At 31.1% G+C, this 24387-nt stretch overlaps 3 protein-coding genes and 1 non-coding gene across 6 annotated transcripts; 2 read left to right on the top strand and 2 right to left on the bottom strand.

The window, feature by feature from the left end:
• The first annotated feature begins 1757 nt into the window (after window positions 1-1757).
• On the top strand, window positions 1758-8128 carry LOC141446163 (poly(A) RNA polymerase, mitochondrial-like). Its single transcript, XM_074112629.1, has 9 exons — window positions 1758-1994; window positions 2100-2299; window positions 2413-2643; window positions 2806-3015; window positions 3093-3325; window positions 3986-4206; window positions 4645-4855; window positions 5009-5280; window positions 5373-8128. The coding sequence occupies exons 1-8, from the start codon at window positions 1853-1855 to the stop codon at window positions 5247-5249; spliced, it is 1689 nt and encodes a 562-aa protein (XP_073968730.1). The 5' UTR covers window positions 1758-1852; the 3' UTR covers window positions 5250-5280; window positions 5373-8128.
• A 1437-nt stretch (window positions 8129-9565) lies between these two features.
• On the bottom strand, window positions 9566-17688 carry Nhe1 (Na[+]/H[+] hydrogen exchanger 1). 3 transcript variants are annotated; one of them, XM_074112625.1, is made up of 7 exons: window positions 16091-17688; window positions 15702-16013; window positions 15402-15544; window positions 14057-14146; window positions 11846-11992; window positions 11610-11751; window positions 9566-10245 (listed from the first exon to the last, which is right to left on the bottom strand). In XM_074112625.1, exons 1-6 carry the CDS (start codon window positions 17388-17390, stop codon window positions 11647-11649), a joined length of 2097 nt encoding a protein of 698 aa, XP_073968726.1. In that variant the 5' UTR covers window positions 17391-17688; the 3' UTR covers window positions 9566-10245; window positions 11610-11646. The 3 variants fall into 3 exon arrangements, with proteins under 3 accessions (XP_073968726.1, XP_073968727.1, XP_073968725.1); XM_074112626.1 differs by having other exon boundaries at window positions 9566-9660; XM_074112624.1 differs by having other exon boundaries at window positions 9566-11751.
• A 1903-nt stretch (window positions 17689-19591) lies between these two features.
• LOC141446167 (MAPK regulated corepressor interacting protein 2-like) lies at window positions 19592-22882 on the bottom strand. The gene is made up of 6 exons (XM_074112639.1): window positions 22681-22882; window positions 22511-22589; window positions 22292-22404; window positions 22157-22216; window positions 20736-20789; window positions 19592-20548 (listed from the first exon to the last, which is right to left on the bottom strand). Exons 1-6 carry the CDS (start codon window positions 22730-22732, stop codon window positions 20475-20477), a joined length of 432 nt encoding a protein of 143 aa, XP_073968740.1. The 5' UTR covers window positions 22733-22882; the 3' UTR covers window positions 19592-20474.
• A 215-nt stretch (window positions 22883-23097) lies between these two features.
• On the top strand, window positions 23098-23168 carry TRNAG-CCC (transfer RNA glycine (anticodon CCC)). Its single transcript has one exon. It is a non-coding gene; the product is annotated as a tRNA-Gly (tRNA).
• Window positions 23169-24387: the final 1219 nt, after the last annotated feature.

Raw genomic sequence — 24387 nt, 5'->3', positions numbered from 1 at the left:
AAGAACAAAGCACAGTATGAAGTAGAGTTGGATGAAAGACTTAGAGAGAGGTAAGATCCAGAAACTTAAGTAAAGATCGAGAAATATTGTACGAAAAGTGGGTTGTTGTCGCCACAACTTGCGACTCAGGAGAAGATTTTGTAGCAGATAATGAGAGACAGATCGTCATTTACTGAAGGAAATTTATTGGATGAGTAAGTGTAAGCAATGACAAAAACCATGATTAAGGAGTTGAGCATTAAAAAAAATACAAAAGATAAATCGATTTAGTGCAATGAAAGACATAAGAACGTATTAATTTGATGTAATTTAAGAAATTATTAACTCCTCTTGTAAGAATTAAATAAAAAATATTTTTAATCTTGTTTTTTAGCTTCTAATTTTCCCACAATATACATGTCATTCAGTGTGGATTACTTTGTATTAGTACGCATAAAATCAGGAGTAATTAATCGATTAATTGATTTAAACATTGAATACTAAATTCTAGTTTGTGGTTGATAAATATACAACATAAACATCGTTTGTATTCAGTGTGCTTAATAAACTTCTATTTTTTCCTTTTCACTTTTCCTATTTCTCTTTTAATTCAAATCATCATCCCATTTTTAAATCTGTTTCTTTTAATTTGTTACTCGTATTTATTTTGCACATCTATATTTTTATTCATTTCTTTATTTTTTCTTCCTTTTCTTTCTAGCTTCTTCGTTATTATTTTTACTACTTAATTTTTCATATTTTAACTATGAAAAATGGAGAAAAGATAGAAAACTCCAAGTAACGCTCGTAGAACGAATTTACTTCAAGGAAATGCCTGCGGAGACTACAAGCTTTACTCTGAGCATTCCTTTGTTTTTTTAGATCAAGTTCTACGTGAATTTGCTAGCCACAACCCATTTTCAGCCTTATTCATCAAATGAAGAGTAAACACCAGGTAAAAGATGAACTTAAGATTCAGCTAGGATTTAGCGCAGAACGAAAATTTTCAAAGAAACGTTTCTAGCTTCTTTTTTTTAACTAGGAGTTCGTTCTGTGAAAGTTCTTGAACAATCCATTTGTACTTTTAAGGAGCTTTAGTTCGTGGTTCGAAAACTTTTTAATTTTACCGTGGAAGAATTGATTATCAATTCTATAATGCGTTTCATATTGTGATTTATGCAGTTATACTGTTTTTCTTTTTTGTTTCCTCAGTTTTCCTTCTTCAGATTTCATCTAGACTCTTTCCTTCCTATTTTTTTGTATTATGTGGATAAAATACTTTAGGAATGTCACGTGAGAATTGGAAACATAAGCTGCTACAGCTTAATACTATATTTCGATTAGATTGGTGTACATCATATGGCAAGAAAGTAGCGTAGTTGCAGAAATTATCAATAAAAAGCAGTGTGTTATAGTTAATAAAGTCTTTAACAACTTGCCCTGTAATTATGAGAGTTTATGGGTTTATTTAAGGAGCCCCTAAAATATTTTTATTTAACTGTAAAGACATCTTAATTCTAATTTGGGGCGAAGCAAAAAAATTTTCATTGAAAGTATATTCCATTTTTCTCAATATTAGTTATATTTAAATTAAATTGATTTTAGGTCATTAATTTTTTTTTCAAAAGAGTGAAAACAATTTCCACTCCATTTTGCTGTTCTGCAAGTAATTCAAATTCATAAATGTTACTATTATTCCAAATTTTGATAGTAGGTACCATTATTTTGTAATTCTTCAGACAGCTAGTAGATTTCGTTAATAGCAAGGTTAGCAAAAGTGGCAGGTTCTTGAAAGGTGAGAGGTAATTCAGGTTATAAGTCTGTTAAAATAGTTTATACCGGACAATACAAAAAAGTTTTCATTAAATTTAGAATGTCAGTGTTTAATCGTATTAATGGAAGTTTTTCTTTAGGTCATTCGAATTATTTATTTCTAAATTTCAAGCACTCAAAATGTAATTTAAAATATCGTAAATTGTATGTATGTTGTCAACTAAGAAAATCAAATGCTTCAGGTAAATAAAATTAAGAAAACCTTTATCTTAACAAATTAGAAGAGGAGAATATTATCTTTTTAAGTTACACTTTTTAACATTTTCATCTTGATATTTATATCATAGGACCAAATGAATCATTAGTTAAGGAACCAATAAATACTAATATTATACAATTTGAGAACATGATTCAATTTAGAAGAAATGAAGCTAAAAGGAGTATAGGAGTGCAGGTACAATCTGAAGAATCAGGAAAAGAATTGTATCATTATTGTAAAGGATTAGCACCTGTCCAGTCAATGTACCATTACAAAGTGCAAAATAATGTAAGTAAGTGCGTAAAAGTGCGATGTCCAGTAATATAGTTTTCCATCTATTGATTTTATTTAAAGAAAAATTTTAGCAGTGATTAAGTACTTTTTAAACTTGTACATTTTAGCATTATTTTCTGGTTGAATTCTCTGAAGATTGTAATGAAGTACTTCAAAAGTGTACATCTGGTAAAGGTGCGGGCATCATTCCAGCCAAATCGCCTTTTTTATGGTTCAAAGCGTCTAAGCATGGTGGAAAGTTAAAGTTTAAGAACAAAGAGGAAACCGAGATACCATTAAAGTATTCAGTGATACCTACCCAACATGAAATTAACGAATGGTTAGAACAATCAAGTACGGTTAGTACCATGTAGTGTTTAGAGAAATTTATTTTGTAATGTTGCGGTGTCAGGACCTGACTCTGTATTTGAATTATTATTGAAAAATCTATTCTTTTAATAGATAAGCGTGTTAAAAGTCAAAATTAAATCATGGCAATAAAATTCATTCATCATTTGCAGATATCTGATTGCATGAAAGTACTTTATGAAAGTAGTCGTTTGGATGAACTTGGCCTTCGTCTGAGATTACTAACGGCAAGACAGATTGAAATGGCACTAGAAGGGATTTTCCCTAATATTGCGGTTTTACCATTTGGTTCAACAGTAAATGGCCTTGGCAAAGCGGGTTGTGATTTAGATCTAGTAGTTCAACATGACTACCAACTTAAGGTTATAAAAAATTAATAATTTTTAACCTTATTGTTCACTAGCATTAATTGATTGATTGAGTTAATGTATTTTTACAGGCCCAATCTAAAGATAGTTCTTCCTCACGTTTGATCCAGCATAATAAGAGCGTAGGGAATTCAGGCAGTTCAAGACAGCATGTTCAAAGACAAATGGAAGTTCTGGCAGACTTTATTCAATTATATTTACCTGGTTGTGTCTCAGTTAAGAGAATATTACAGGCTAGGGTGCCTATAGTTAAATATTCGCATGAAGTGACTGGAGTAGACTGTGATCTTTCTATGACTAACATGTGAGCTTTCTTTGCGTAGTTTTTTTTTTTTTTTTTTAATTGTAGAAATCTTACAAGAAAATATTCACGTTTAGTATTTTTATCTTTAGCACTAGGAGGAAAATACCTCTAGCCAATTACCGGAGAGTTTTAGAGCTTAAAAGCTCTAAGGCGTCAGGTGTAACTTCAGGAACAGCCGATGGGACACTGGGGCCAGTTAGGGATTGCCAAGTTTGAGGGTAAAGGTCCCGAAGGAGCTTCCTAGAGCCCTCCCTTTGCTTTAAAAAAATAAATAAATAAACTGTAGCTTAAAGCCTTCTTTTTTTAACGTCTCCTCAGTTACGAACATTTTAGCGCTACTAAAAACTTATTTAAAAGTCGTATTGAAGTTCAACATCAGAGTTCCTCAATATTTACTGTAAGAGATTGCTTTAGTTGCTAAAGTAAACCTTTAGATTGTAGAAAAACAGGGTAAAATGGAAATATAAAGAAGGATTTTATATACCAAATGTTCATGAGCATAGTGTTCTATTTGATTCAGAAGTGCTAGTTAACCTTGAAGTGTGTCCGGTAATTAAAGGTTCTTTCATGCTACTAAAATTCTAAAGACATCTGCAACTATCATTCATTTATTTCCTAAAATTTATCTCCAACATTTCAACTCGATTTATTATTTTACAGGACAGGCGTGTACATGTCCGAACTGTTGTACCTGCTTGGCAGTTTGGATCCATTGACCAGACCTCTTGTATTCACAGTTAAACAATGGGCTTGGGCTGTAGGACTTACGAATCCAACGCCAGGGCGATGGGTAACTAATTTTACTCTAACACTGCTTACACTTTTTTATCTTCAAGTGGTTAAAAGACTTCCGCCCGTAGAACTACTCAGAATTGCAGCAGGTTATATTATTATTATTATTATTCTTTTTTACTTTATTATGTTTATTTTACCAAAGCAACATTTATATTTGTTTTTAAAGAATCCTTTATGATAGCCTTTCTACAAGTTATGTTTTTGAAAAATGTAATACAGAGCTCCCAAAAAATTTTAGCTTAAAATTATATTGATTTTCACGTACAGTCATAATTCCCAGAAAATTCAAAAAACAAACCTCAAAATAACTACAAACTAACCTTAACAATTCGACAGAAATAGAAGAGAAAATAAGTTTACCTCCTAATCATTGAAAATGATAAATTTATGTAATATTTGATTAAGAAGTTGAAACATAACAAACAGAAATGTGTTTGCCTCAATTTCAACATCACTTACTGATTTCTAAAAGATTTTGGTTGCCCCCCCAACAAAAAAAAAAATGAAATCTCTTTTATTTGCAGGAACTGAAGATAAGCGTGTAACAGAAGAAATCGATTGCACTTTTGTTAGAGATTTAAGCCGTCTTAAATGGCAATCTTTCAAGCCTAGAGAACAAGACCTATCGGATCTATTAAAAGGATTTTTTAATTATTATACAACATTTGATTTTACATCAGCAGGAATTTCACTAAATGTTGGAAAATGTGTACCAAAACCAGATTTCTCTCCTCTGTAGGTTATATATTAATTGTTCTTTTATATATTATATTTATATTTTTGATCAAGTACACTTTTTTTTTTTGTGTGGGACATTTGAAGAGGTTATACACATACATATAACCTTCACAAAATGAATTATTTTTTCAACCGAATGATTTGTTACAGATATGTAGTGAATCCTTTAGAAAAAAGTGCTAATGTAAGTAAAAATGTAAGCCTAGAAGAAGTTGAAAGACTGAGAATAGCTTTAAGAGATGCAGCTTGGAATTTAGAGACCACAGTAGAAGATCAGAAATCGTTCATAAATCTTGTTAGTCGGCCTACCAATGTTAACGAAAACATACCAAGGAAATATATACCAAACAATAGGATAGTGTCTATAAAACGACTATTTAATGATAGATGAAATTTTTTGAAATAATTTCAAGATGTCGAAGGTTAGTTCACCAACTATGTCTAATTCTTCATGTGTAGAATAATCATTGCAACTATTCATCTAATTCTAGTATTATCTTCTAAAACATTTCAGGTCTTTTAAACCTTGACTAGAGAAAACTTCTTGAAGTAATCACGATAATTATTCGTATGTTTCGAATGCTTTGCAAGAGTAAATTTAGTAAGTCAGGAACTGTTTTTTTTTGTTGTAACTCTTTGTTAGGATAATAAATCATTTTTCAGACTCGAATAAATATTTGTGAACCGCATGTTTAAAACAATTTTTTTTTTTACTTTGTACAGTTGTAAATAGTGTATTATAATATTGCGATAAATAGACTCAACAAAATAAATGGACTTTTTTTTTAAATGTTCAATCTTTTTTCGACTTAATGAATTACAAACTACGATCTTTAAAGTTAGCTTGACAGCAATTTCTTCTACACTTCATGGTAAAACATGAACAGCTATGTACATGTTCCCTTATTTAGTCTAGATCTTCCACTTCAGCTAACTTATATTTCGATTCGCTTAAATAATAATGAAACACTTGCTAAGAAGGATAAAATCATCTACAGTGTGTTCCAAAAGTCTCATTGCCCCCTACAAACATCCGTGCAAAGTGTTCTTTTAACAGCATTTATATGTTGAGAGAAGCTTTTAAGTAGCATAAACAAATTACAACAAGTAACCATCATTTACTCCAGGCGTTGAGTGTGCACACCGTCATTTTAATGGCACAATATTATTCTCCTCCAGGAGCGATGAGAAATGCGCCGCAGCATTGCTGGAGTGATGGAAGCAAATACATTCCGAACAGCGTCTTTGAGGTCTTCAGCTGACTGATAACGATTCTGGGCGACTTTTTGTTTGATGTATTCCCATAATGTGTTATCACAGGATGTCAGATCCAGGAGTTCGTGGTGGCCATTTCAGAGGTGCCGGTAATGCTGGCGATCCTCTTCCTATCCATTAGTCTCTGAACACTTCGTTTAGATATTCCCTCAAACGTATTGCGAAATGAGCTAGCGCCCCATCTTGTGGTAACCAGATTCGATTACTAAGCCCCAAACGTTCCAATTGCGGTACAAACCAGTCGCGTAGCATGGCGAGATAAGTGTGCTGATTCACTGACTTATGGTCTGACGAGTCTCAGGGTCTTCGGAATAGTTGATGGTCTTCCAGAACGCGGTCTATCCTTAAAGGAACCAGTTACAAATAGCTTCTTCTCCCAACGTAAAATTGTTGGTTTCGGAGATACTGCCTTATTAAATCTAACGTTTAAATCATTTTGGATCTCTCTCTCTCAATGTTTTTCCAGTATGAGGTCGTTCATGAGCCCAGGTACTCATGACGATTCGTTCCTCTAGGGTATAATTTGATTCGTCAGACATTCTTTTCACGACCCAATATCACCTGGATCACAAAACATCCTATAGCACACAGTTAGATGGGGGGTAATGGGACTTTTGGAACGCATTGTATATTATCTATCACTGTGGATCTAACCATTTCAATTACTGCTTCACCATCAGTTGACATGTGCTTTTGATTTTATTAAAAATACCAATTACATTTATTTTATTTTTAAATGTTCATTTAATTTCTAAATTTTGTATTCATGGAAAGAAATGTGAGCGTGATTTTTAGACAACTTAAAAATGGCGAAACATTCCTTGAGTTCTGCTAACCAAAATTGGCGTATTTGGAACACTGATCCTATTTCACTATTTAGTAAGCCGAGTGTAATCTATCACCTGTTTGGAGTTTAGAGAATAAGTTGAGGTCGTTCTGACGCTAATAATCCTTATAAAACCATTCCCTCTGCCTGATAAGACTCGTCTCATTTCAAATACGTATATTTTGTCAATGTGAAATATTATCTAAACTTCATTTGAAATACTCTGGAATTTGAAATAAAGACTTAATAAACAATAAAATAGTTATTACCATAGAATTTTCATTTATTTTTACAAAAAGCTCTGCTGATAAATAGTTTGGACAGTAAATGCCTCATTAAATGTGACAGTTTAAAACCATTTAAAAAATATGACAATATATTATCATTGTATAGAAAGTTACATTTATTTATTTATTTTTAATAAATTAAAACAAACAATCAAATAAATTATAATCTGAAAATGTTTTTAAAACATGTTTGAGGTTACTTTAGGTTACCTGATTAAAAGTTCAAACAAATCTAAATAAAATAAATACCTAAATCCAAAAAACAAAAAAAATGTATTTTTAAATAATTTCTAATGACTATGAAAAGAGCGTGAAAAAACAGTATTTTTCATTAATAGTTAATGAAAATTATAAAATACCAGGTAATAGATTTTTTTAAAGATTTTTTAGAAAACTTTTTTACTTTTTTTTAATTGTTCACATCAAATTTTTGAAGAATTGAAGAGAAAACAAGGAAAAATTGAAGAATAAATTTTTTATAGTGTTAATTGAAAAAAATTAAAACAATTTAATGCAATAACATTTACATGGACAAGAATTCTATGCATAAATAACTGAAAAACTAATAAGCTTTACAATTTTTTTTTTTTTATGTACAAATATTTTTTTAAATCTGAAGCAAGTTTATTAACAATTTGACAACATTTCACAGCCAACAAACACATTCTTATAAATTTTACATTATTCGTAAAAATTTTGTTCGCAAAAATTAATTAATTAAATAGAATATCGATTAAATATTGGCCAAATATCGAATTAAATCGTGTACATGTAAATGTGTAGCATTTTAAGCATTTAAAATTCAATCGTAAGTTGATCAAATAAAAATTGGTCACAATGTTTAAAATGATTTTTTTTTTTTTTAGCTAATATTATCACAAACTGCACTATATTTTTGCAGTATTTTTTTTACAATAATATTTTTTGTTCATATAAATCGTCATAAATACTCATTTACGAACATTTCGTACAGGGAAAAAAAAAATTAATTAAAATTTGTAATGAAATCTAAATTATGATACTTCATTTTAATGAAGATCGAAAAAGGGGCATTAATGTTAATAAAGCGATTTTAATTTTTTACTAATTTATTATAAGTTGAAAATTCTAACACCGAAAGACACTGTCATAATCCCTCAACAGATATTTATAACCACAACAACAATAAATAGTAACTAAAGTAAACTATTCATACAATTAGAAGGTTCCTCTGGAGAAATAAAAGTGTATGACTTTTAATGAGTCTAGAAATGTTTTTTTGACTAGGTTAAGATTATTTATAATATATAGAAACAATTAAATTTAAATATAATTTAATACTGTTTTCTTTTATTTTTTTTTGTTTAAATTTATCATCTTACCTTTTTTTGTAATTAAAATCAATCTAGAATTACACCTAACTTTTTTTTTTAAGTAATAATTTTATCACTACCTCTAAACTTTCAAGTAACCAATAAAGTGGCTAAATTTTTAAAAATCAACACAATTTTTAATTTTGCTTAATAAAAATCTTACACCAATAAAAAAAAAAAAGCTTCACAAGGTTGAACACACAATTTTATAGGATTGCCATTTAAATATTAGAATGTTTTGTTTCTTATACCAGCTGTGATAGAACAGCTGATTCTTCTTATACCCAGACATGTAACCAGAACAGCTGATTTCGATTTTCATTGAGCCTTATGAGTAATGGACACTTTTAGGAAAAAGTAACGGACAAAGACTTGAAAGCGCAGTAAAAAATTAAATTAAATTAAAAACTTTTTAAAAAAATGAAATTGAAGGAACCGAGACCGTGCTGATCCTACAATTTTTTTTTTTTCTTCAAGTAAACATGTAAGGGGGGCCTAGTTTTTTTTCGTACTAGGATTTAGTAGCATGGAGGAAAATAATAGGCTAAAAATCGTCTACTAAGGCTATTCTAAGAAAGTAAACAATACTTCTCTAGTTTCAAAGTAAATTGAGGCAGTCAAAATGAGAAAAAATGGTGGTATAATGCAGCAAAATCAGCAACATTTACAGGACACTTTAGTATTCACAAATAAAGCTGATGACCTAATTTTACGTTACGAATTATTACGAAACATTAATCGTTTAAACGATTATGCGACGACGATCAAGCAAAACAAATACTTTTCTTCTTCTTCTTCTTCTTTTTCAAAGGTAATTTCAGGATTGAACTTTACAAAGTTATTAAAAGATACAGCTCTAGTAAGTAGTATTAAGGTTTTGTCGTTTTTACTGCTTCGAAGAAGTTTGCTTTAAAAGTAACTTTGAAGTTAAGTTTTTAAATAATATGTAAAGCAAAAGTAGGTAAAGTAATCGCTTATTGTTTCATCCAAAAAAAAAAAAAAAAAACGGGTGCGGAACGCTCACCGTGAGTTTTCTATGATCCTAGAATAAATTGCTGAATGCTAGAAAAAACAAAAAAGAAGAAATATGTTGGGAATATAATCATGTTGTACCACTTATAAAAGAACATATGTTTGTAAAATGCGACTTGACACCTCGCAGCGATAACATACTAACAAACAGAAACCATGATTTTCATGTTTTCAATTGTTCTTAGACATGAATTTGGAGAAAAGTGAAATATTTATTAAAGTAAAATATATCCAAGTAATTTTTTTTTTCTTCAACCCCAATTATTAGAGTGGCGCACTATAAAAATACCGAGAAAAGATTTTAATTCTTAAACCATTTTCTAGTCACTTTTGAATTCAATTTTCTGTCTCTAATTTTCCACATAGTTAACCCACTTTTCCGAAAAAAAAGAGAAAAAGATAGGAAATTATAAGTTTTACATAAATTAAAATAACCTTATAAATAATAATCAAACTTATAGGAAATGTAGTTAGTAATGTAATTTAGTAATGCAGCGATATAGTGTTGTAATTTTATTTTGTAATTTCTTATTTTATATCAGCATTTTAATTTTTTTAGATACTAACATATATTTGAATTAGCCCCATTATTAGTAAACATAAGCCATGGTTTATCTGCAAATAATATAGCAATTATACAATAAATTGGTTCTGTAGATATTAATACATGAAATGAATGGGTATCACCAGACAAGCTAGAGAACAGCTGACAGCTGAGTGGGTTAATATTTAGATCCAGACAGCTGTTTTATTCCTCCGTATTTACTGGTTTTACTGGAAAAATTGGAGAACTTTTCTATTTAAATAATACAGGGTGGGGCAAAAGGTATGAACCGGTTTTAAAGGGATGTAAAACAAAAACAATTCAACTTACAGAAATTATGTTTATATTGTTTAATTCAGTACAGAATCTAGTTTTTTTTACATTAAGTTTGAAATATGATATCACGTAGGTGGCGGCCGTCAGCCGCGATCCACTCTTGAAGGCGAATTCTGAAGTTTTCAACCGCTCTTCTGCACATTTCGATGGGTATTGCCGTAACTTCCTCTCTGATTCTATCCTTAAGTTCTTCCTGGGATACTGAAGTGACTGTATCCCAATTTGGGATTATTGGTCCTTACTTTTTCGAGGATAATGAGCGAACCGTCACTGTCACCGCTGAGCGCTATGTGACAATGTTGGAAGAGTTTTTTTGAACCTGAGCTGGAAGAATTCGAGTGAAGCAACTAATCTGGGAGACATCTGGTTCCAACAGGACGGGGCTATATCCCACACTGCTAGGATTTCAATGGCGAGATTGAGGCAAGTGTTCTCTTTGAGGGGTGACGTGGAGTGGCCTGCGCGCTCACCAGGTTTGAGCATTTTTTTTTTTTTTTCCCTTGGGGGTACATTAAGGAAAAAGTTTTTAAACATCGTCCCAGGAAGAACTTAAGGACAGAATCAGAGAGAAAGTTACGGCAATACCCATCGAAATGTGCATCGCAAACTTCAGAATTCGCCTTCAAGAGTGCATCGCGGCTGACGGCCGCCACCTACGTGATATCATCTTTCAAACTTAATGTAAAAAACTAGATTCTGTACTGAATTAAACAATATAAACATAATTACTGTAAATTGAATTGTGTTTGTTTTACATCCCTTTAAAACCGGTCCATACCTTTTGCCCCACCCTGTATATATATATCAGGATGTAATGGTTGTGAGACCAATCTAGTAAGGGGAAGTCCCAGTTGGGCAAGTCCTGAATGCACCTATACTTTCATTTGTTGGAAAAATTTTGAATGGAAAATAAAGAGCTTTTTTTACTCGCCCTCCATGACACTTAATTTGGTAGACGTTAAACGTTGTCTTTAAAAATAAATAAATAAATAAATAATAGGCGATTAGTTCACTTACTTTTACTTCAATAAATTATATCACTAACACATTGATCCCCCAAAGACTTGGTGTGATTGAAAAAACAAAAACAAAAAAAAACCTTAAATCCTGGGCGGAGCAAACGGATTATCTAACTGTCAGCTGGCTGTTCTTTCGTCATCAGATTCATTAGGTGAAACCCTGATTGCTTGGTACCATTGGTTTGTCAAATCAGTCATTTGGGATTTACAATCCTTTAACTCCTGTAACAAAGAAACAAACAATTTTTGGATAGCCTAGTAATTTATAACCTTCATAGGACACATTTTTGTCTTAAAAAAAATTAATTAAGCGCACCTGTTGAGTGAATCTTCTAGTGAAAAAAGGTATAAAATATTTATAATCCCATTTGGCGAACCCTCTTATCCTGGTTTGCAGGAAATTTACTTCTAAATTTTCTTCTTCTGTATACTCTGAAAGATGTTCTGAATCTATTGCTTGGCCCTGGTAATAAAATGCCGAATTTTACAATAAATAACAAAAAAAAGAAAAAAAATGTGTGGCAACACTGCTTATATAGAATGTACGAGTTTTGACGTGGGAAAAAGGTAGTTGTATGGTTATGGTTAATGGTTTTTCATATTGTATATTTTTGCACTGGCGATTGTTGAAATATGTACACTGGGCCAAAAAAGTCTGTGAACACTAACCTAAATTTTATTACTTTTATTATTATCTTATTAGAAACTTCTTTTATTTTCAAATGAAATATACTATTCGATAGAGAGAAACCAGAGTTTTTCATTTTATATTCAATCTTTTATTTTTGTTCAGCAGGAATATCACAATTAAATGTTTAACAAAACAACACCCCAAACGAATGCAAAAAAAGTCTGTGAACAGCTGTATAAATATGTAAAAACATTAAGATAACAAACAGAAAAACGATTGAATAAAGTTTCAATTCAAAGTTCTCTATTGTATTGTAGAAACCACTACAGTCAGTTTTGTGAATAAATAATCTAATTAGTACATATTTAACCACTAATATGGAAGTTCCCAGACCAATTCGAGAACTTATTGTGACGTTGCGAAATGAAAGAAAAAGTATTCGAGAAATAGGGAAGATAGTTCAAAAAAACCCTTCAACGGTGCATAATATAATTAAAAAGTACGGAAATGTGATTAGTAGGCCACGCAGTGGACGGCCACCAAAACTTAATTCCTTTCATAAACGGCAAATTCTGAAGTCTGTTCGAGAAGAACCCAGGACAAGCGCTCAAAAAATCAGTCAAGAATTATCAAGTGGTTATGTGTAAGCGTAACACCACATACAATTAGAAATAAATTACATGAATACGATTATTGCGGTCGAGTCCCGAGGAAAAAACCTTTAATCAATAAAATAAATAGTAACCGCCGATTGGATTTCGCGAAAGAATATGTTTCTAAGCCTTCTAGTTTCTGAGAAACCGTAATCTTTTCAGATGAGTCGAAATTCAATGTATGTGGGTCTGATTGACGACAAAAAGTGTGGCAAAAAAGAAATGAAGCTATGAAAATGAAAAATATGAAGCCTACTTTTAAGCATGGGGGAGGCAACATTCTGGTGTGGGGTGCATGAGTGCTAAAGGAGTGGGCAAGTTAGATCTAATTAATGGTATGATGGACCAATATGTGTATGTGGATATATTAAGACGCAATTTAAAAGAAAATTCAAAAAAATTAGGGTTGGAGGGAACGTTTGTCTTCCAACAAGACAATGACCCGAAACATACCGCACCAAAAACTCGGGAATGGCTTTTAAATAATACACTCTGGCGCCTAAACACCCCTCCACAAATGCCAGACCTTAACCCAATAGAACATTTGTGGGATGAAATCAGCCGCGAAATAAATAAACGAGGAATAAGAAACCGTGAACAACTAAAAAACGCTATTTTAGAAGAGTGGGATAAAATGCCAACATTGACGACCACAAAATTATTAGGATCGATGAAAGCTCGTTTGTTGGAAGTGATTAGGAACATAGGAGGTCCTACAAGTTTTTAAAATTTATAATTCACGTACAATGTGTAAGAATGATTTATTATCTGCAAAGTGTTCACAGACTTTTTTTGCATTCGTTTGGGGTGTTGTTTTGTTAAACATTTAATTGTGATATTCCTGCTGAACAAAAATAAAAGATTGAATATAAAATGAAAAACTCTGGTTTCTCTCTATCGAATAGTATATTTCATTTGAAAATAAAAGAAGTTTCTAATAAGATAATAATAAAAGTAATAAAATTTAGGTTAGTGTTCACAGACTTTTTTGGCCCAGTGTATGTTCTATGTGAACCCTATGTTTCTTTTATTAGTTGTGTGCTTATTTAAAACAACTGTGTGCCTGAACTTAATAATTGTGTTATCTGTTATGTATTTCATGTAATCAAACCATCAAACAATTGTGAAATAAAGAGATGTGTTCGTAAATTTAACTTTTGAGTTATCTTGTGTTTTTGTCCCTAAAAGGTAGGTAACATCACTTGATTAGCTAATTTCATTATAAAAAAAAAAAATCAATTACCCATTCTTTTGTTTTGCTGAGTGATAAAGCTTTTTCTTTTCTCTTCCTTCTTCTTTGATTTCCGGTTGGTTTCTTACTTCCTTGCAACAGCTGAAAAAACCAAAACAACTTTTGAAAACCAAAAATTCTGCATTTCTTCATTTGTTATTATTTTTTCACAAATGTAAGGCACAACTTTTTTGGAATAAGATTTTTAGATCCTAATATTAAAAGGGGTCTTTAGACCTTGCAAAGTATTAAAATGATTTGTTTTTTTTTCTGAAAAGCTTTAAACTATTCATTGGAATTCAAGTATCCCTCCCTGAAACATGTACTAAACAATTTGGAATCATGGCAGTAAATATGTATTTTATAATCTCGCAAACATTTTATTATACTGCTATAGATAATCGGATGATATCCCCATTGGATATCCCTTACTTATGCTGTTTACGGCGACAGTAGTCATTGTGCAACGTTAAACCCAAATATTACTGTCAGTAGATTTTTGATCTTGGAAGATAACCCTCACGTTAATTGTGGCAACTAAAGGACAAGAACGCCTCAAACAATTCAAGTAATCGCGAAGCTACCAATTGTTAGCCATAGCATTGATGTCAAAAGTTTGAAGTGAATTCTAAAAATAAACAATAAACACGAGATAAGTGCGTACCACTTGAATAATCGGCAACTATTTCTACATCTGAGGTTTGTTTTACTTACTTGTTTTAAGCAATAAAAAGATCCATTATAATTTTTTTTTTTTGGGGTATTCAGAATGTTTAGATGATTATTCACTAAAACATAACACACGGACACTTTCGGACCGTCAACCAATTATTATTATTACAAATCATGCCTCATTATGAAAATTGGTTCCCACACGAAAGTATACACAATATATCTTTCCTATAAATTTTACTATAATAGGTAAAGCAATCAAGGCAGACCCTTATCATCAAGAAATCGTCGAAATTTACTGGAAACGCTTCGGCTTTGGACACCGATCGTACTGTACAAGTAAGAGTTTCACAACGTACGCCAACGAATTATAATCTTTATAAGCAACTAGATATATTGGTAGGTCCTTCATCATTAAGTACTAAGCATAAACGGTATTCATCGTATTCCCTGAATCCTGAGAACCCTATTTTTACAGTTTTAGGGGAAAAATAAACTTGATGGCAAAGAATGCTCACATGCTAAATAGTGCTTATTTCGATTAATCAAATAGTGGGTATTATTTGTATTATGCAACTTCAAAGTATACCACCTTAAAGCAGCAAATCTTTCCTTCCAATCTAGTACTTAACAACACTGCTGGAGTGAAGAAGTATTATGTGAAAATTTAATCAATTTAACTAACCTTCATCAAGGGCATTGTAGCACCTCCAAAAATGAGTGTAGTGACAAGAACTATTATAAGGGTGGTGGTTATAATAACATGCCTAGTTTCGTCACTAAATTCTAAATGAAGTGACAAAGCATATGAAATTGCACCTCTCAAGCCTAAAATACAAAAAGAGAACTTTAAATTCATTTAAGTAGGCATTATATTTTCTAGACTTTCTGATTTGAAAATTACCTTTTATAAAATAAATTAATTATTGTAAGACTTAATGCGTCCTAATTTAAGGTATAAAATATTATATTTAAATTAACTAACCACTAAACCACATGATGAACATCATTTTCTTCGTGATCTTATGCTCCCGAAATCTGTTCACTAGAAGTGCTAAAGGAAATATGTTACATGCTCTTCCAATCAGACAAAGTACTAAACTCCATACAACCAAAGCCAGTTCCACTCTGTGTCTGAATGAAAATATGGCCAAACCCAAATATGCAAAAACACAGGTCTCAGCAATAAAGGAAAGCGTTCTCATGGTTTGTTGCATCGTAATTTGGGTTACAGTTGACAGATTGTAGTGAGTGTAATGAGACATTACGATACCACAAAAAAGTATCGCCATTATCCCTTTAAAAAAATAAATAAACTAGTTAATTACCAAAAATCATATTTGAAAACAACATTGAATAAAAAAACAGAATTACCTGATAAATGTATTCCTTCAGCAAGTGCGTAAGGAGCATACGTAAAAACTAACATCATTCCAAATTCTAAAGATGGATTTTTTCTTAAATCAACATGTTTAAGCAATAAAGCACTCATTAAAGCAAACACAACACCAATGCCGGCCGATGCAAAGAACATAAGACAAAATTTATTGATTCCTGTTAGTACAGCTTCTGATGATGACATTTTTGGATTGCTTGACTCAAAAACAGAAGTAGTTAACACTATAGCGATAGCATCGTTAAGTATACTTTCTCCAAAAACTAACATATTCAAAACTGGATCAACATCCAAAGCATGGAAAATAGCTACTGTGGCTACAGGATCTACAGCAGAAATTAATGAACCAAATGCAAAACTTTCCATAAAGCTTAACTTATAAGCTACCTGAGCAAGTCCCAAAAGATAGATTCCTCCACCAATTATCAATGCTGAAATTGTTGTACCAGCTATGGCAAAAACTAAAATAGAACCAATATTTTGAAAGAAGTTTCCCTTGTGTAAATTATAACCAGATTCAAATATAATTGGTGGGAGAAGTACAAGAAAAAAAGCTGTGGGTGAAAATGCTTCTTCTTTTCTCCAATTGCCAATATTTTGGTCAGACATCAAATTTATAACTAATCCTATTAGTGCCCCTAAAAAGACTATTGCTACACTCTCTGGCAAGTATGAGAAGTTTGTCATTAGCATGAAATGTATTAAAATTATTCCAAGCGCCAACACACAGAGTACAAAGAAAATAGCCATAGAACTGTTATGCTCAGCTTCAGCTGAACCTTTTTCAGGCAAAACCGGTTCATTAGGAGCTGCTGTGGTTGTATTTATTGGTTTTGGTGTTGTAGTGCTAATAGTTGTTGTAGCTGTGGTGGAAACATTACTCTTCGCAGTTGTAGAAATAGGAGCAACTGACGGGATAATCTCTTTCGTTTCTCCAGTTCCTTTCTCGATTTTCTCAACTTTTACTTCTGGTTTTTCTTTATTGTTGGAAAAATATGTTATATTAAATTGGCTGTTGCTATTTGAATCGATAACCTGCACTCGTGTTATATTCTTATTTAACAATGGTTTCGATGAATTGTTAACCGTTTTTGGAGAAGTTACTGAAAAATTTGTTGATAAGCTTTGATTTCCTAAAACAATTTTACTCTTAACATCAGGAAGTGTTACATTATTATGTTCTGGAGTACTGGTCGAAACATCTCCTCGTACCACTGTACTGAAGTAAAATATTAAAAATCCACAAGTTAACAATGTCTTCACTAAATAATGCCTCATTTTTAAGCGCTCAACATTGCCACAATAGACTTTTATTTCACACACACAAAAAAAAAATGAATTGACTAAGTACTCTAAAAAAACATAACCTTCTCCAGTTAAAAACAATTCTGTAAAGATAATACACTAATCACTAGTACTCAAATGAAACAATTACTGATCTGATCACAAAATTGCACAATCAAATGAAATTAGCTATCTTACATGTAAAGAGATACATAAAATTTGTAACACCCTTTTGTAACCTGTCACTCACTGTCCTTCATAAATCGGTGTCAATTGTGCAAATGCAAATCGCATGCGTCTGACAAGTGGGAGGGTCCGTACGTTTTACGATCTTATGTAATAATATTTAAATAAATTCTATTTGTGAACAAATATATCTTTTTTAATTCCTTAAAAAATTGTCATCAAAAGTTAAGGCATCCGCCTTAAATTTTCTTTCATTTGAATGTATTATCGTAAAGATATATTAAATTATGCTATTAAATCTTATTCGATTTTAGCTTAATGAATGACTATATCTGCAATACATTTTCCTAGAAACATCATACAAGATTTATGGAACTCATTTTGAATTTTTGACTCCTCTGTTTAAAAAATTGTAAATGGTAAAATGTGAATTAAATGACAAAATTCCGTGTTTGAAGGAAATCGTCTTGTCGCAAATCTGAATCTCATGAACGACTTATATATGAACCGATCTATAAGCTAAACACTTATTGCTTTTGATTGAAATACTTGCAATAAAATTGATTTCTTGGGGGCCTTCCTGGGGCGACTGTTTCACTCAAGTTTTAATTGTTTATAGTAGTGAAACCAAGTACTATTAGAAGAAAATCAGTTTAAGTAGGTCATTTAAGGTAAGTCCATTCCATCTAAAAGGTTTAGTTAACATTATCCATTTGGTTTAGTATCTGAAAATTATCTCAATTGGGATGGTTGGTTCCAGTTAGATTTGAAAGACTGAAGGTCGATCAATATACATTGACGAGGGAAATCGCTTCATGAAATACCCTCGGTAGTGAACTACTTTTTAAAGGTCAATGTACATGTTAACTAACTCTGCTAAGCAGATTTTCTCGGTATACATCTACACTTGGAACAGTCCTTGTATCTGAGGGCTGAACAAAAGTTGCCAAGAAAAGGTTTTGTGAGCTTCTCGTCAGCGATGTAATTTTTAAAAAACTTAGTCCTTAGTTTTGTAATTATTTTAATTATAATTTTTTGTTTTAATTGTTAAAGAAACAACTCTTTTTCACTTCCTGAGATAATCATATTCTGCTGGGATACTAGTAGATATATTTATTTATTTAGTGATGTTTCAGTAGTAAAATTTCATTTCCCAAATTGAGTGCTCATTTAAGTGCTTTCTCTTAATTTACAATAAGTCTGCATCAAAATAGCAAATAATCTTATTCAATTATTAAAATAGTCCGGTAGGACAGTTTTATGAAGGGTTCATCATCAAAAACTGCTAGAAAAAGCGTGAAATTTTTCTTCTCTTTTTCTGTAAAAGATGAAAATTCCCAAATTTCTTTAAAATATAGGGAAAACCCTCCCTTTGTAACTGTAATTTTTTTTTTTGCAACAACCCAGATTTGATAGATTTCGGGGAAAAAAAAGTTGCCGAAAATGAGCAAAAACGGCATGTTCAGAAATTGTTGTTGTTCTTCTTTTCTTGTTACCTTTTTTGTAAACTTTTCTCAACCAGTGTTACACAAATTTTCATTTAACAGTTCACCAAACAAAAAAAAACGTACGATTTTTTTACTATAATCATTACCTCTAACCTTTTCCTTATTTATATGACTACAAGCACATCTAAAACTGCTCTACTATTTTAATAAATAAAAAGCACTTCTTTAATTTTCTTATTAACAAAAATTGAATGCTTTTAATAGTTTAACTACGTAAAATTATTTCAAAGGGAAGAAAGATCATCGTCCACTTCAATCTAAACTGGTTGGACTGAAATTGGCAATAATCTTTTTTACTTTTGAATGTCACCTAATAAAAGATAACCTATACTCTACAATTATAACCATTTGATATTATATTTTCAATGATCAGTAGCAGTATGGCTTACCGAATATTAGACAGAAAAAAATTGAAAACCATGTTTAAAAAAATTAACAATAAAAATACTACATTTATTTATTTAAATAGAAAGTGGGGTATTTAGAATTAAATGCGAGAAATTTATAAAGCAACATTTATTCAATTCTGACTGCCTCTTTTGATATTTGCTGTTCTGACAGCAGAATGGAGGAACAATTAACAACTTTATATATTATAACGCACAGTAAAAACGTTTTATCACATTGCTAGCGTGGTAAAAAACTACATTTACCTCGCTTTACTTTCTCTAGAAAGTGTTCTGAGAACAACATTACTTATATACAGTACCCTAAAAAAACTAAACCATCTTAAATCACATGCAACTTTTATTTTATTTTTTTAGAAAAATAACTTTTTCATTATAAAAATTGGAATGAGTTGCCTTATAAGGTAGTTTAAAAGGGCACCGGACTTTTTTTTATCCAACAAAGTTGTAAAAAAAAAACAACAAAAAGATCAACAACTAATAAAACATGCAACTCTAATGGCGACTACTTTACACGATTGGACTATACCGATGGACACTCTAAATAAAATGGATACTCTCTAAGCAATATGGCCAAGAGTACCATTTTGAAGTTCTAGGAGTCTCTGTCGGTGAATTTGTATATATTAAGATATACCATATGTATAAAACATATACATACATCAATAACTAATCCTAAATATTGTCTTGGTTAACTCCTTCTAATTAAAAGGCCGGTAACAGACTTTTCTTTTACACTCTGGTTGTTTGCACTTCTTTTCTCTGGTAGCTTTATGTTCAGATTATGGGGAATAAAAAAAAAAGATATTAATTTATCATTATCAGAAAAAAAAGAAAAACTTTCTTTTTTTTTTTTCCTGAAGTCAGCATCTTGAGAGAATAAAAAGGAAACGAAATGGATCCCAGAGTGGTGAGGAAGGAGTTTGAAATGTTAAGCCCTCCTTGGTACTTAAGGGCCAGTACAATCTGTCTGATGTTCATGGTATCGACTTGGTTATGGTGTTGAATAGACGTTTTCCCCACCAAGATTCAAGATCAAAAGGTTTGAAATCTGTAACAAAATTTAAATATCAAATGTTTTTAATTTAGTTTTTACCATAAACGGTGTCATTTTTAATGAAAAATCAAGAAATAAATTAATTTTCTATAAAAATATAGTTTTATGGAAGCTAGACAAGTATGAACCTTAGAATACCAATTTTTGTTATTGCCTAAAATTAAATAGTTAATTAACTGACCTTGTAAAACCAGACTAGGCTCACTTCCTTCGTAATAAACTATTCTAGGTGATCCTGTAAATTATAACGGAACAAGTATGTAAATTAGAACTTTATAAAAGCAAGAATTTTTTAACAACACTTTAAAAAAAACAGCAATCCAAAAAAAATTTCCCAATTTTATCATTTCTATCGTGTAATATTTTTGATGCTCAAGAATGTAATCCAGATGTTGGCCCCTTAGATTTTTCCTTTTCTTACGAGCTTCTTAAAGCTAACTGTCCGGTGAGTTGATGGACAATGGCATCTATAAGAAAAAAAATAATACGGTCCGAAGGCTTGAGGCAGTGCACCGAAAAAAAAAGCTCCGGGAATCAATTTCATCAAATTCTATCGCGCCTAATGATTTAAAATATAGTAAAAAAAAAGTAAAAGTAAAGTAATCGCCTATTTTTTCAGGAGGGGCTTAACGTCCACCATTTACTAGGTGTCGTGGACGGAGACGAATAGCAAACGTACTTTACTATTTCTCATTTAACCATTAAATAAAATACAAGGCCTAAGACCGGGGAATCGAACCCACTACCACAATGCATATTAGCTTTTGCAGGTCTCGCCTCTTAACCCGCTAGGCTACCGTGGCGCCTAATGTGATTTAAAATACAATAATTGGGTCATTTTCGAGAAAAACCTTAAAACAAATAGGAATTTTCATTTAGTAAACTGGAATTTTAGTTGATCGCACGGTTCTAGTCTCTGGAGGGACTTAAATGAAATATCAAGTTTCATCTTCCTGTGACTTTACGTTTTTTAAAATATTTTGTGTACAAAATATACAAATAGAAACCATTTTTCTATAAACTACTTTTTTAGACTCCGTGGAATTTAAAAATGAATATTTTTTGGTTAAAACTTAAAAATTTGCCTTTTTCACAACACTTTATGAGAAAAAGTGAAAATTATGTATTGTCCTAACTCTCTATAAAAATTATTAAAATCTGTATTGTATTGCGAAAAACATACAATGAGAGTTAAAACCATAAACGTAACATCTTTAACTAAAAAATTTAAGTATATTCAAAAGAGTGCTTAAATTTTACATCTCATAACAAGAAATTCAATATTTGCAGCCTGATAAAAAAAATCAAAGGTAATAATTCCAATTTCTTTTTAGTTTACCACACGCAAATGGATAAATGATCTTACGGAAGTTTACATTATGTAATGAACCTAAATAGCGGAAATGATGTACGTATGTGCTTAACCGTGCGAAACACTAAACTACTTTATTTGACACTATTGTTTCGAAATTGAGAATTACATAATCTGAGTCTAAAGGCTTGGTTCCAGATTTTAAAAAAATTTATGGGTTTGTAAATAAAGTTATGTATCAGTAGATTCTATAGCATCCCATAATGTTAACGTATTTTGAATCTCTTTACCTTGCAAATCTGTTTCCACAGAACTGTCTTCTTCTCCTTCCTTGCACACAGATGTCCACGCTAAACATAAATTTTCCTACGTGAACTATTTATCTTCCTTCATAAATTTACTGAATACTAAAATACATAACTTACAGTCATAAATAAATTTTATAACTTCCTCATGTTGTGGAGTGATTGCTTCTTGAGGGGACCTCAAAGTATGTGATTTCTTGCCATTCACAGGTTGGAAATAAGGTTTGGGTACACTGAAATATTAAAATAAGTTTATCAGTCTAAAAAAAATAAAAAATCAAACAGACAATGTCAAAACAGTCAAAATTTTCTTAAAATATATAAATGGTTGCAATGTACCTATTTGTGGAAACATTTTCTTCTGGAGGTTTTTTAGAATCTCTAAGATTTTCCAACCTTTCCAAGTTTTGCGTTATGCCTAGAAAATATTGTTTAGAAATACTGGGAATAAATGATAATGGAAAAATACTGTAAGAAAATAGCCACATAAAATAACATATTGTACATACCTCTTCGTGTTTTGGCTACAATCTTGCTAGGACCCTTAGAGACTGTGTACATATTTCTGTTAAGCTGCACAATGTTTTTTTTTTTGGCTATCACTACAAATTGGTTAAAAAAAAAAAAAAAATACCTTCAAAGGTGGGCAGTAGGTAACGCAAAACCTAGAGGTTAGGATCATATGATAATGATAGTGTGCTGACTGCTGACGGTGGTGTCCTGTATATTAGCTTAGCCAACATTACTGTACAAGAATCTTCACTAAAATAATTTTGTTCTATTTTACACACATTATTTTTTTTTTAATAATAATTTCAACCGGGTTAAAAGGAAAAAATATAATTTATAAGATTTATGGTATGAAAAAAAAGAAGAAGTTCATTCTGTATACTTCTTTACAAACTAAGATTGAATCGCCGAGTGAGGCACTGCTGGTGTAGTGGTATCATGCAAGATTCCCATTCTTGCGACCCGGGTTCGATTCCCGGGCAGTGCAATAATTTTTTTTTCTGGGTACTGTACGATAAATTCCTTTTCTAGGAGGATTGATTGTATGCTATGTTTTTACTTTCTGTGTTTGAAGAGAGAAACTATGGCACCTTATTGGTGAGTATTACAAAATTTGGTACAAAATGTTAAGGAAGAATTTAGTAAATTCTTTTCTAAATGTCCAGGTAATGAAAGCTTCCATTATTTATAAGCTCTTTATTAAATGAACTTGAAAGATGTTTGCACATAAGAACTGAAATTGAGTTTAGCTAAGTGTTTATTAATGCATGGACTTTCACATAAAGATGAAGGGTTCCAAATCTATCCAGCAGGAATTTTTCTTACTAGAAGCCCCAGAAAACTTACTTTCAGAAACACTGTTTTAAATATGGACTTTTTTCTTGCGTTTTTAACCCTGGCATCTCAATTAACATTTTAAACATCTTGAATTTTATATATTATATAAAGTTTCCGCTTTGTTTCAGGATGCCGCGTATTTTCAGCTTTCCGTTTGAGGTAAGCGGTGACTGCTTTTCTTCTTTACATCATATTAATAAATAAAATGAAAACCCTTACATTGATAAAATGAAAGCTTTAATATGAGAATTAAATGTGCATACTTTAAAATTCTCAAATATTATCAAATCAGTGTTAATTGTTAATCTGTATCTGTAAAATATGTTTCATTGCCCTTAAAAAGAAGTCCCCAGCATGGCAATACAAAAAAAATATAATCACTGAAACTGTCAACAATTTTTTCTTCCCGTAATATTTTCTTCATTATCTTTTATTAATTCAACGTATATTCATTATACAATATAATATTACAATTATTTTTAGCCTGAACTAAGTATTTGCGTTAGAGGAGGAGGAAAAATTCATTTCAAACCTATGTAATTTATTGCAATGTAGAGTAAATATGACTGATCTATGACTAAAAAGAGTTCTGAACCAATGAATGATAGATATTACAACAAGTACTATACTAATAAATAAATTAAATTATATGCTAACATAATTAAAATTATTTTTGTCATATTTCAGTATACTTTCAAAATTTATTTTTAATATTTTTTTAACATTAACCAGTTATTAGGCATTTGTGAAGAAAATTTAAATCATTTTCAGTTACTTGCGTTGAAAGATCATACATCGATTTGTTTCTAGTCAGCGCTATCTTCAATCGATTATTAATATATGTAAGAGTTTGGTTCTGCTTTTCTCGG

The sequence above is a fragment of the Rhodnius prolixus genome, unplaced genomic scaffold, assembly GCF_049639745.1.
Source record: "Rhodnius prolixus isolate KJV_2025 unplaced genomic scaffold, Rpr scaffold_1, whole genome shotgun sequence".
NCBI lineage: Eukaryota > Metazoa > Arthropoda > Insecta > Hemiptera > Reduviidae > Rhodnius > Rhodnius prolixus.
Note: the sequence above shows the minus strand (reverse complement) of the source record. Positions and strands in the feature narration are given on the sequence as shown.